This window comes from Ambystoma mexicanum, chromosome 11 (assembly GCF_040938575.1).
Source record: "Ambystoma mexicanum isolate Mex_15411 chromosome 11, UKY_AmexF1_1, whole genome shotgun sequence".
Taxonomy (NCBI): domain Eukaryota; kingdom Metazoa; phylum Chordata; class Amphibia; order Caudata; family Ambystomatidae; genus Ambystoma; species Ambystoma mexicanum.
The window spans coordinates 135,832,494-135,845,592 of NC_090934.1; the positions used below are offsets into that span (position 1 = coordinate 135,832,494).

The 13,099-nt window shown below is 45.8% G+C and overlaps 1 protein-coding gene across 1 annotated transcript in view; it reads right to left on the reverse strand.

Moving 5' to 3' along the window:
* MTF1 (metal regulatory transcription factor 1) overlaps nucleotides 1-13,099 on the reverse strand; it is a 407,863-nt gene that overhangs the window by 158,812 nt on the left and 235,952 nt on the right. Inside the window, exon 7 of the mRNA XM_069622657.1 lies at nucleotides 3,304-3,406. Coding sequence (XP_069478758.1) covers nucleotides 3,304-3,406 — 103 coding nt within the window. The remainder of the gene's footprint in view (nucleotides 1-3,303; nucleotides 3,407-13,099) is intronic.

Here is a 13,099-nt window from a genome sequence, read left to right on the forward strand (position 1 = left end):
GTCGGATTCTTGGTCCTGTGGCGACTTCTGAAGTTCCAGTCCCCAAAGCCCTGCTTTTATGCAGCAAACCCCCATTCACCCAGCCTAGCTGTCACTCAAACATGCTAAGTGGTGAGCCGGGCGGCTCACCACTTGGGCCAATCAGGATGGAGTGCGACTTGAGTTACCAGGGTAACTCAGTCCAGGGTGCCTAAATTCCCCTCCACCCCTCCTAAGTACCCCAGACAGAGTGGCACCACTTTGGAGGGCTTCTGTGGAGAAGCCCGCCAAAAGTGGGACAAAGGGCTCCACTTTGGGTCAGAATTACAGAGGTGAATACCAACGCCATTTTAGGATCAAGTTTTGGCAAAATAACCCGACCGGAGTTATAATAAATATATAAACCGGCGGTATGTTTAAGGCTACCGTAAATAAATAATTAAATGTGTTAGCCTAAAACAATGGGAAATCCCATAGGGAAATATTCGCGGTCGAATATAAAAAGTAGTTTCCACTGCCACCAGCCAAAACTCGATCAGGGGGGACGGAGACGTGCCCCCTCGACTAACAGACCCTGGGGCAATCGAATTGCCCCAGCCAGTACGTCCACAATATGATGGTTTGTACTGGTTCTGTTCAGGATTCAAGACTAATAAAGTCTTTGGTGACTTTACATGCCCTGGGAGACAGTAGTCAGTCCCAGGGTATGGAGTCTATGTTGGGGAGTCCCTAGGACACCCCTGGGTTACTGCACAGAGGGTGCTGTGTAACCCACATCACAAAAATACATGAGGCCCTATGGAGTAAAAGACCCCATAGCCCATTCAACACAAGGTTTGTCCAAGATCACACAGTTCAACATGTCCAAGAGTGAGGGTTAAAAGAGTCTCACTCTTGGCAGGAGAAAAAAATAAACCCCAGAAATCCAGCAAAGCTGCTGGGGGACTCACTAGGTAGGGAAATTCAGCCTAAACAGAGAATTCTCCCTAACAATGCTAGACCGCCGAATGTAGTTCCCCAGTGTTCCGCATGGGGGCGGCCATGCTTGTCCATTGCCCATGGAAACCCCGTCCCAGCATGTGTCTCCGATGCCAACAGCGCCAGGACTGGCTCCAAGGGATTTGAGGGGGGCCGAACAGAGTCTTTAGGGCCCTGTGGACGCTCGGTGGGGACATGGTCGTGACAATTTCAGAGATACATTTACAGTACGTACTCATTTACAAGTAAGTACTTTTACACTCATAGTTTTCAAGACCGACGCTTTAGAGTCCTTCTCTGGTCTATACCATGAGCCTTCTCAGAGGCAGAAGTGGGACCCTAGTGGTCTAGGAGCCAGCTGTAGGCAGGTCAGGATAGGGTTCAGTTGCAGGAAAGTCAGAGTTCCAGAGGATATCTTCAACAAGTAAGTATTAACCTCAGAGTTATTTCAAAGTTTTCAGGGTCTTCACAGTAGACTATATGCGTTCCAGCATTAGGCCGGAGCGAATGGCATGGCAAACTCCCAGACACTTGAATCACCCACTCAGCCTCACAGAATTCTCACATGACCCAAGGTAAGTATTACCCAAGAAAACCGAGGTACTCAGCAGAAAAGAAGAGCTTCTGGGTGGATGCCTTCAGGATGCAGCAGCACAGGATCTGGTCCCTAGAGTCTTGATCTGGAGACAAAAAAAAGGACACTGGATGGGAACTTGCAGCAGCAATCGCCAGAGGAGGCTTCCAACAAAAAATTATTCACTGCTTCTCGCGGCTCGGTAGATTTGGGGCCCTTTTACAGGAACCAAAAATCAACGGTCAGGCTCTCTTCACTCTCTCGGTCTGACAAAAACGGATTTCGAAAGACGTTGCACTGCACTCAGGCTCAAGGTCCCAGGGTATTGGCGGTTTGCAGCACAGCAAGGTCAGAGCATGTCGAGGAATGGCTAATTTTGCAGGTCTGCTTAAGACTAGTGGATCTCCTCAGCCTCTGGGTAGGAGTTGTTGCATTCGGGACCCCCAGGTCGATTAGAGGAAGGTTTACATCGGGCTCCAGTTACACAGCAGGCTCTCTGGTCGCTGGAATCAGTTACAGCTGTTTCTTCATGTTCCTCTGCGAATTTGGTTCCAGTGGTTGACTTGCCAGGAGCTTCCTGGATCTATACAGCAACCACAGCATAACTTCTGTAAACTCTCCCTGCAGTTTGCAGAAAGGGGCGATGTGGCTGTCCATTCAGGACAGCCAGCCCCCCAGTGGGAACTGGTTCCTTTCAGGCAAGGTGGAAGACAAAGGGCTGCAGGGTTGAGGACTCCTCCCTCACTTCCTGCCTTCACAGACACTCTGGAGCCTCAGCAGGGAATACAAAGGATTCCCACCGAAGACAAAACGTCATCCAAGATCTTTCTGCCTAGGATGGGAGAAGACATATGAAACAAGCAAATGAGATATGGCAATACAATAAGGAGCCCACCATTCTATTAGAATGGTGACTCTCCTGTGCATTACTGTGGCTAATTTGACAGCCTGCGAGTAATAATGACAAAGTCATTAAAGTAGTTTCACTGCCACCAGCCATTCCAGTAAACTTGCAATTGTAACATAAATGTTACAGAGTAAGTGAGAAAGTGGATACAGTATCTGCTCAGCACTCCACATAAGGTGGGATGTGCTGGCCCGCTATATAAAATGTCAAGGGGATGGGAATCCCACTTTACTCATTGGGAACAGTAGTTCACCCAAGATATAAAGAGAAATAAGAAAGGAAAGCCCAAAGGCAACCCAGCACCACTGCATTTAAATGCTTGGTGCTGCCATAGTAGATTACATGCAGCCTAAACGTTATAGGGAAATATAAATCCATACGACAGACATACAAAGGTCACCCATAAAAAGAGCAAAAGACTAGGTGAGAGGAGAAAACGATTCCCCACTCACCTACATACATGGGAAAAATGGTCACCAAGTCCAAGTAAAATGTTATGGGGTTGATACAGGTCAGGAAGATTTATCACATTTATGAAAATCTTATCTAACAATTCCACATCCCAAAAGTCCATACAATTGCACAAGTAGGCAAAGCTTTTTCATTTATATGAGCCACGTCTGATATGCTCTCCCCACTAAATAGAACTCGCCCTCTTTTTTTAAACTCCTCACCCTTCTCTCCTGACGATCTGCCTTGTGCAATGTAAAGTCAAACCGATGACTACATTAACAAAATACTTTTGAGAGAAATGGCAGATAAATTCAATAGACATTTTATTATTTGTGACACTGTCCTTTTACAGTTCTAAACAAATTATGTAATATACTATGACAATTGATTGCTGCCCAACCCGCCTCAGTACCTGTCCCTTGAGAGTCCTCATGGATTGCACAATTGTTAGGGCTCTGAAACAAGGACTCAAAGATACTTGCTGGTGAAATTGTGGTAAGATCCTGTCCATGAGCCTGTAAAACATTGAAAGAAAACAGTTAATAAAAAAGTAACTAGAGGTATGCTTGAATCAATTAGGTTTCACTGATTGCATTTCATTTCACAGCAGCTGTTTACAATGGGATATAAGAATGTTTAATTCATTAACTCATATGAAAAAAAAGAAGCATGAATAATGTACTTGAGTTACAATTACAGTCCGCAAGCCACCTGTCTCTGAAGCATGCAGCAGTAAGAGGTTCCCAATTGTTTTCCACCGTGCTTCAATAGAGTGGAATTATACTGCCAGTATCAAATTAATTAGCTAACTATGTGATCATCACAGAGTACATAATAAAGAAATAACAGAGTATAAACAATGATTTTCCAGAAAAACAAATGAGCACTTAACAGTGAATGTGCACACCACTGCGATGAAAAGAAATTACCTGTTTCAGTCATGTTACTGAAGATTTTATTATTAGCACATTAACAATAGTTTGCTTTAAACGAGGTGATGCATAATTAATTTCTAAAAATACTATTAGGACAGATTGATCACAATGTCTAAACTTAAAGAGGAAAACCATGCTCATGGTGCTTTGCAAAGAACGCATGTTGTGCTTCCTTGTTTGAGACAACTAATGAAAATGAAAAAATTAGCATGTGAATCCCATCAGAACTCCTCACTTCTAGCTTCATCCCATTTGCAGCACAGGATAGCCTCAACTTTCCCCATTGGCATTTTCCTCTCCTTTCCACCCTCATCATCATCACCTTGTGCACATGCTTCATTTCACCAATGTCTGAATGCAATCTCCTCGCTCGCTCATCTAATCTGACGCCCACAATGCACCTCCTGTGCCTCTTATTTTATCTAAACCCACTCTGAGGTAATGGCTACTTCCCTCCTTCACATACTGCTTGGGATGTAACGCGTCCCTCCAATTATATACAGACTTCCTCTCCGCTAGTGCTGCAGGGATATCAAATCTGCTAAGTGCAGGCTGGTTCCCTGCTCTGGAAAAAAAACTACTTCTCTACTCATATTTTGTAGTTGGCGCCGCACTTACTATATCACTATACATTAGTGACTGAACCTCTTGCCTATTGAGTTGTTTCGTAGGTGCAGCGTCTAGTGGATTAAACAAAACATTAATCTTTAAAAACTATTTCGTTTTAGGTCCACAGAATATCTTTTGAATGCAGGAGGCCTTGTAATCACCACTGCTACTGATCATGCCATCCATGTAGAGATCTGTACCAGCCTTACCTTAGAAGAGCCAACCAACTTACTCACATTGTACCCTGCAATTTGAACCTACTGTCAGTTGTATTCTGATAAGGAGATGTCTTAGTTCAAAGAGAACCACTCCTAAGGTGTATTCGATAAGGCAAATATGCACTTCATCAACTGACATAGTCTTAAGAAATTCCTCCTCTGTAGGCTACAGTGAGCAAAAACGTGGCTGTACACCCTTCAGAGTCAGAAACATCCCACAACACAGTTTATTTCTGCTATGTTTGTTCTCGGTACAGGCGCTCCAACATTTTTTATAAAATGTAGGGTTTAACCCTAACTTACTAAGGGTAATCCAGACGCAGACCTCTAGTAAGAGAGGCTCAGCTTTACCTCACTGATGAGGCCCAACGAGGCTGAAAGGTGTGTCTGGGGTTGCTGATGCTTCTCTTATTTAGGGGAGAATTTCCTATCATTTCAGTACTGGATTGTCCTTGTGGACACGACCCAACTGTTACGCAAATGGACATTTCTCCCATGTGAAATATCCAATGGGCTTAACGTTGTTGTAGATCCTCCTGAGAGAGAAAAATCCCATAAGTGTCACACATAGTAATAGTTATTTGAGTAATGTTCGTGCTTCGTAAAGTGGCTTCATCGTTTTTGTAAATAGTTTAAAGCCCACACGGGCCATGTACATTATGTGTTTGGGGCCCTTTTTGTTGTCGCTTAAATGTATTAGTTGTCTATGAAAATGGACTGTATTTCCAAAATGATGCATTTGCCAAGTAATGTGTACATTCTTCATTATTCAACTAGTTATTCAAAGGTCTTAGACTTTTTACTAATGTGTAGTTAGTATTTTTTCAAAAACAAATATATGTTCCAATACTCATGAGACGTTCTATAGAAACTTGTCAATCATAAATACGGATTGAGCTGGCAACATTGATCCGTTTCCTCATCTTGCTCTTAGGTCTTGTATAGATTTTATGTAACAGCTGTGAAAATATTGTTTTATTGTTTGTTACTGTCAAGTTTCTATATCGCTTTTTGAGAATCTGTGAATTCAAGTTTATGTAAAACGATGTCATGCATTTGATACGGTCTTTTGTTGTATTTAGTGGTGTTTAAATGTTTTATGTACGTTTTGTTTTAGTCCTGTAATTAATATCTTGTTTCTTGTGGCCTGTTGAGATGGATTTTCAATAATCAGCCCTGTGGCTTCACTAAAGATATACTAATATTTGTTCATTCACTTTCGGGGGACTCTGGCTACAAAACGCCAACACTTCACTTTTAAACAGAGTAAGAAGAGCAATAGGACACAATAGTGTAGCAAATGAAAGTGAATAAAAAGACAGGTTATTTGTATTTTATTCATTTATAAAAGCGCAGCACAAAACACGTTCAGCAAACGGTACATCATTCAAGTATTATAATACAGAAAGCACATGGGGACGATAACAGAGAAGTGCAAAGAGTCCGAGCTAAGAGTAATAGTTAAGGAGAAATGATTTGAGGCGAGTACAGAAAAGGTAACTATGGTGAGGATCCAAAATCGAGGGGGTGCGAGTTCCAAAGCTTGGGTGCCAGCAGAGAGAAAGAGTGGAAACGGGACGCTGCAAAGGGGGGCTTAGGGCTACAGAAGTAAGCTAAGTATTGAACTAATAGGTAAAGGTAGAGGAGTTGAAACTCAATACGCGGCCTTCTATACACTTTAAAAGCACTTTCCTTGCTATAAGAGATGGGGCTTGGTGCCCTTAAAGTCTCACGTATACTGAACAAGTGTTGGTAAAGTCATACAGCAGTTTGTAAGTGTCTTAGAAGTTAAGAACAAAGCAGCAAAGCTCTTAAGAGGTCCTCTTCCAAAACCAACACCCTAGAGGAAGCCCAAAGGAGGAATCCATGAACAGAACTGCACCTACCCCTGGCAGGCAACGGAGAGATATGGGTGGGACTTTGCGCTTGTTAAACCCTATGTAGGTGTGAGAGGGGTTGGGGGTTGGAGTAGAAACAGCTATGTTAAACTCACCTCACCACCTGTACTCATATTCTCAAGGGCCACTTCTGGGGCTCCTTAATTCGCTTGGCCCACTTATTTGTGCTTTGGTTCCGTCAGAGGCGGCCCAGGGGCCGTGGGTACAGAGGTCACTTTCGGCTTTGGGATTTAAGGCTCTGACGAGACGGTTCCTGGCACTGGACAGCTGGAAGGTTACGGCACATTGAAGAAAGGAACAGAACATTGTTGGCGGCCTTGGAGAAGCCCTAGGGCATGATGCAGGTGGAAAAGAGCGATGGCTACTGCAATCAAATAGTGAAAGACGATCCTTGTGGCAGAAACAAAGGAACTGGTCCTGCAAAGCCCCTCTTCCTGCTGGAGCTGCAAATGCAGGGGGAGGCCATTTGTTCCACAAGTCGAGGGTCTGTGGGGTCCGAAATCGTAACAGCGACCGATACAGCGAGGAAGCCCTGGAGGAAACTTCATCAGCCCTCAGGATGGTTCCAGGACACTTCCAAGGGCAGAATTATTGAGATTGGGTCGAGAATAATTGTTGCTCTGGTCCAGGGATCGAAGCACCGATGAAGGCCTCTTGGAGATCAGCAAAGGAGCAGGGCTTTGCCGAGATGGTTGAATTAGACAATGCCGATTGTCTCCAATGACGAGCTACGGGTCTTCAGCGGAATGCACCTATTCAATGGTGTCTTGGCTCCAACAACGATCTGTTGAATGACTGTATGAGGAGTCCTTTCTCCTAGATTCGAGCTGGAGTCACCTCCGAGCCAATCAATGGAAAGGAAGTCAACAATTGAAATTGGCTCGGGTTGAAAAGCCTCCGTCAACCACATCTGTAACAGACACTCTTGGCAAGGATGTAAGCTGGGACCAGAAGAACAAGTTACTTATCAACTGGTAAGGTTCTTTCGACTGGATGCTCCTCCAACGTATTCCACATCTTTGACATGTAATGTCCACAGCTGTGCACTTCGGAAACTTTTTCAGTAGACGGCGTCCTGCATCTATGACGTTGGGTCGATGCCCCTCGAAGGCCTCAGCCGAGGGCGACATCATCGGATGTTATAAATAAGACAAACGGCGCACGCAGCCTCAGTTTACGTTTTTTCCCTCAGAACGTGTGCCACCATTTCCATGCCTGCTTGACTGCACATAGCCTTGCGGAAACGTAAGCTGCAATCGCATAGGAAATTCTCCAGCGGGGCAGGCTGGGAGGAATACAATGGAGGAACATCCAGTCGAAATAACGTTACCAGTTGGTAAGGAACTTGTTCTTTGAATGGAGTGCGTCCTCCAACGTATTCCACATCTTTGACAGACTCCCAAAGCAGTACCAGTAGATGAGGGGGGAAAAGAATTTAGAGTACCCAATCAGATTGCGGAATAAAGAACCACCTTCCCAAAGGCCATATCCTGACCATGAATTGTATCCAGGAATTAATGTTTAACAAAGGTGTGGATTGAAGCCCATGTGGCTGCATCACAAATATTCCTAATAGGAACCCCCCCCGCTGGAGGGCTGTGGAAGTAGCCACGCTCCTAGGAGAATGAGCTCGCAACCCTTCAGGAGGGTCCTTACCCGCAAATCGGTAACACTACGTAATGGTGAGGATAATCCACCTGGACAAGGTCTGTTTGGTAACAGCCATGGCCCAATCGGTGTCCAGCATATCCCACAAGATATGTATTACTTACCATAAAAGCATTTCTGATGGTTGTATCTGCTTAGATTCATATGCTGTGCATATGGTCCAACATCCAGTGGTAACCGCAGAGTATTGCATCTCGTCTTTCGAGAATCGAAAGAGGATGTCGACATGGGCATACCTGTAACACTATCCCTACGTGGCGTGTAGTGTACCCACGATCCCTCACGCATCGAGGTCCCTCAGATTGTATTTTTTCTGCCGAGAGGGAGCCTTATGACTATCGTGAGTGAGTACAGAAAAGAGAGAAAGTGGTAAGACGTCTATGTTCCTTCCATCCGAGCGGGGAGAAAGGGTGGGCACGTGAGAATCTAAGCAGATACAATCATCAGAAATTCTTTAACGGTAAGTAACGCATATCTTCTGATGTTTGTTAATCTGTTTAGAATCACGTGCTGTGCATAAATTAGCGAGCAGTACCCGGAGGTGGAGGTGGGTTGTGAGAAGGAACAGTAGTGAAAAGATGGCTTAGTACTGCCTGTCCCACCTGAGAATCAGACCTAGAATGAGTGTCTAGGCAATAGTGTTTTGTGAAGGTGTGTACAGAACTCCAGGTTGCCGCTTTGCAAATGGACTCATGGGGAACATTTGCAAAGAATGCTATGGACGCCCCAGTGCCTCGAGTAGAATGTGCTCTAGGCTTGAAGGGCAGCTCTCTCTTAGCAAGACTGTAGCAGAGTGTGATGCATTTGACAATCCACCTAGAGATAGTGGATTTGGAGACTGCGTCTCCTCCTCTTCCTGCCGCCACTGAAACGAAAAACGGATTCGTTTTTCTTAGTGGTCGAGTTCGTTCCTGTAGAACATGACAATCTGTGCGTACATCCAGTGTGTGCAGGGTTCTTTCTCCCAGGCTTGAAGGATTTTGAAAGAATGCTGGTAGTTCTATTGACTGGTTCACATGGAACTTGGAAATTAATTTGGGCACAAACCTAGAGTGACTGCGCAGAACCACCTTATCTTTGTGAACTGTTACAAAGGGATCTAGGATTGAGAGCGCTTGTAGTTCACCTACTCTCCTAATGGAGGTAATAGCTATTTAAAAAGCAGTCTTATAGGTGAGTTCTTTAAGACTTGCATTGTGCATGGGCTCGAAAGGAGCACAATAAGCCTAGTCAACACCACATTTAGGTCTCATCCGGGAGCCGGGTTAGAAATGGGAGGGTGGATTCTCTTCACTCCCTCCATGAAAGCTTTAATAACTGGTATCTTCCACCATGGCACTTTCTGTTGCGATGTAGTGTAGGCTGAAAGCGCAGCCAAGAACCTTTAGGGAGTTAAAGACCAGGCCTGAGTCAAGTAAATGAGTTAGGTGCAAAACAATGTGTGTGCGAGAGCAGTTAATCGGGTTAATGCTCTTTGAGTTGCACCAGATGACAAACCGTTTCCATTTACTGGAATAGCAATACCTAGTGTTTGGTTTTCTTGACTCCCTGAGAATGTCCATACATCTCCGAGGGAGCTGCTGATGCCCAAACTCTATAACCTCAGGAGCCAGGCCACTAAGTTCAATGTCTGCGGGCATGGGTGAAGCGTCTCCCCTCTGTCTTGAGACATGTTGTACGGGCAAGGCATTTTGGCTGGAAGAGATAGGGACATCTCCATCAGATGAGCAAACCAGGGTTTGGCGGGCCCACATGGGGGCCACCAGTATCATTGTGACTGGTTCCTGGTGCATCTTGTACACAATCTTGTTGAGAAGGGGAGTCGGGGTGGGTTGGGGAAGCGTTGACAAATTTCCCTGACCATGCAATCCAGAGTCCGTTCCGCTTGGAACGGTTCTGGGGTACCTGGAGGCGTAATCTTGGCATTGAGCGTTCTCTAGCGTTGCTAACAGATCGATATCTGGGAAGCCCCATTCTGCAAAAACATTGGAGATGATGTCTCTGTGTAATCGGCATTCGTACCCCATCGGCAACGGGAAGACTCTACTGCGTTTGTCTGCCAGAAGATTGAGCTCCCCTGGGACATGTTGTGATAACAGGAACTTTTGCGTCTGAGAGCCCTCTTCCAAATGTTCTAGGACAGTTTGGACAGCCCTGGAGAGTGAGCGCCCCCTTATTTGTTCAGATAGTACATGGCCGTGGTGCTGTCTGTGAGGATCGGGACCGTCTTCCCCTGCAGTTGTGTCTGGAAAGCTTTTAGTGCTTTGAACACCGCCAACAGTTCCAACAGGTTTATGTGGTTGGATGCTATGTCTGACGACCAAACTCGGTGCACTATTTGTTGCAGCAGGTGAGCTCCCCACCCTGTGAGAGACGCGTCTGTAGTCAGAGTGGCTTCCACTGCGGGAGTGGTGAAGGATTTCCCCTTCAAGAGGTTGTCCCTCAACCAACACTGCAGCGAGAGAACGAAGGCCGGCGAGACAAGTGTTAGGCAGAAACCTGCGCAGTTCCCTTTGGGAACACTGCAAAAGATTTAGGACTACAGGTGTTAGCAGTAAACCCACTTGGTAGCAGTCTGTACCACCCAGATTTACCTGGTAGCTGTGGCTGAGCAGTCAGACTTCTCTCAAGAAGAGTTAGGCAGTATGCAAAGTATACACAATAGGCACTCAGACACAATAATACAAGCAAACACTGACCAGAGCTTTGGTATCAAAGTATATAATTATTTATTTAAAAACACACTGTTTGAAACACTAGCACTCTTATTGTAAAACACTCGAAACACAGTTACTATTATAATATATACAACCCTTATTCCTTATCAGATAAGTCTTAGTTAACACCACTTATTTCCATACAGAGGTGAGCGCTTAACTATAGATGGCACTCCAATAAATTTATGAAGAAGGGAGGGAAAAAGACAGAATATGGAAAGATACACCACTCTAGGATTTAGGAACACTTTTAGCAAGGCAGAAGAGCAAAAGTCACTTGTGAGCCAAAGTCCATAGGCTGGGCCCACTCTTAGAGAGAGCAGAGCACAAATGCGCCCAAGATCACACAGTTACACTAGGCTTAGAAAGTCTTGCAGAGAGTTCGAAAAGAGTTTAGAGAGGCTCAGAAAAGTTTAGCCAGGGTGTCCCAGGCTAACCCAGGTTCGAAAGCCAGGGGCTAAATCTACCCCGCAAAGTCGGTGGCAAGGGAAGCCAGGCGGGACACGGTACCTTAAGTGGGAAGGATCCTCCAGCGGTGGCAGTTGTTCCTGGCAGCGGGTGCAAGTCTCGTCGTCGTCCAGGGGAAGAGAAGATCTCGACTTGGAGGAAAGATGAAGGTCGTTGCACTGCCAGCGAAGAAACCAGCCGCAGAGTTTTCAGGTTAAAGGTATTACCCTTTATTTCGCGGTCGTGGTAAAACGTGGTATTCCGGTTGCCGGGGTGCTTGGCACAGGCAAGGCGGCCACGAGATGCGTCGGGAAGGCGAAAAGACAGTGAAATTGGTTATCCCCACAAGTCAAAGGAAGAAGACTCTCCGGCGGGAGATCTCCTCTGTCGTTGGGAAAAGTGGTGAGACGGTCCAGCAGGGCTCCACCGGTGGTGTCGTCGTGGCAGGTCGGCTCAGCTTCTCCCTCGTCGGATTCTTAGGTCCTGTGGTGACTTCTGAAGTTCCAGTCCCCAAAGCCCTGCTTTTATGCAGAAAACCCCCCCATTCACTCAGCCTAGCTGTCACTCAAACATGCTAAGTGGTGAGCCGGCCGGCTCACCACTTGGGCCAATCAGGACGGAGTGCGACTTGTCCAGGGTGCCTAAACCCCCCTCCACCCCTCCTAAGTACCCCAGACAGAGTGGCACCACTTTGGAGGGCTTCTGTGGAGAAGCCCGCCAAAAAGTGGAATAAAGGGCTCGACTTGGGTTGGAGTCACAGAAGAGAACACAAACGCCATTTTAGAACAGTTTTGGCAATAAAACCAACCGGAGAATTGATAATTCAATAAACCGGCGGTATGTTCGAGGCTATCGTAATTAAATAAATAAAGATAGTAGCCTCGAACAATGGGAAAATCCCATAGAGAAATATTCGCGGTTGAATATTTAAAGTAGTATCCACTGCCACCAGCCAAAACTCGATCAGGGGTGACGGAGACGTGCCCCCTCGACTAACAGACCCCGGGGCAATCGAATTGCCCCAGCCAGTACGTCCACAATATGATGGTTTGTACTGGTTCTGTTCAGAATTCAAGACTAGTAAAGTCAATGGTGACTTTACATGCCCTGGGAGACAGTAGTCAGTCCCAGGGTATGGAGTCTATACTGGGGGGTCACTATGACACCCGTGTTACTGCACTGAGGGTGCAGTGTAACACACATCACAAAAACACATGAAGCCCTATGGAGTAAAAGACCCCATAGCCCATTAAACACATCTAGAGTCAAAGGAACACACTCAAATCATGTCCAAGAGTGAGGGTAAGAGAGTCTCACTCTTGGCAGGAGAAAAAAAATAAACCCCAAAAATCCAGCAAAGCTGCTGGGGTCTCACTAGGTTAGGAAATTCAGCCTAAACAGAGAATTCTCCCTACAAACCACCACTAGATCGTCCCACTGATCGCTGGCCTGACACCACTGGCTGTTGAGCCACTCTTGCATTGGGCGCAAGCTCGCATGAGGAACCAAGATGCCATCATTCCTAGCAGTCGCATAGTCTTGCGTATCGTCACCTCTCGACTGGCTACATACTGAGGGATTTGAGACATGTTTTGAACCCTCTCGTTGGACAAGGCCGTCCTTTGTTCGAATTAGAGCCCCTAGGAACTGTTTGACCTGACTGGGTTCTAGGCTTGATTTTTTCTCGTTGACAGAGAATCCCAGACTGAATAAAAG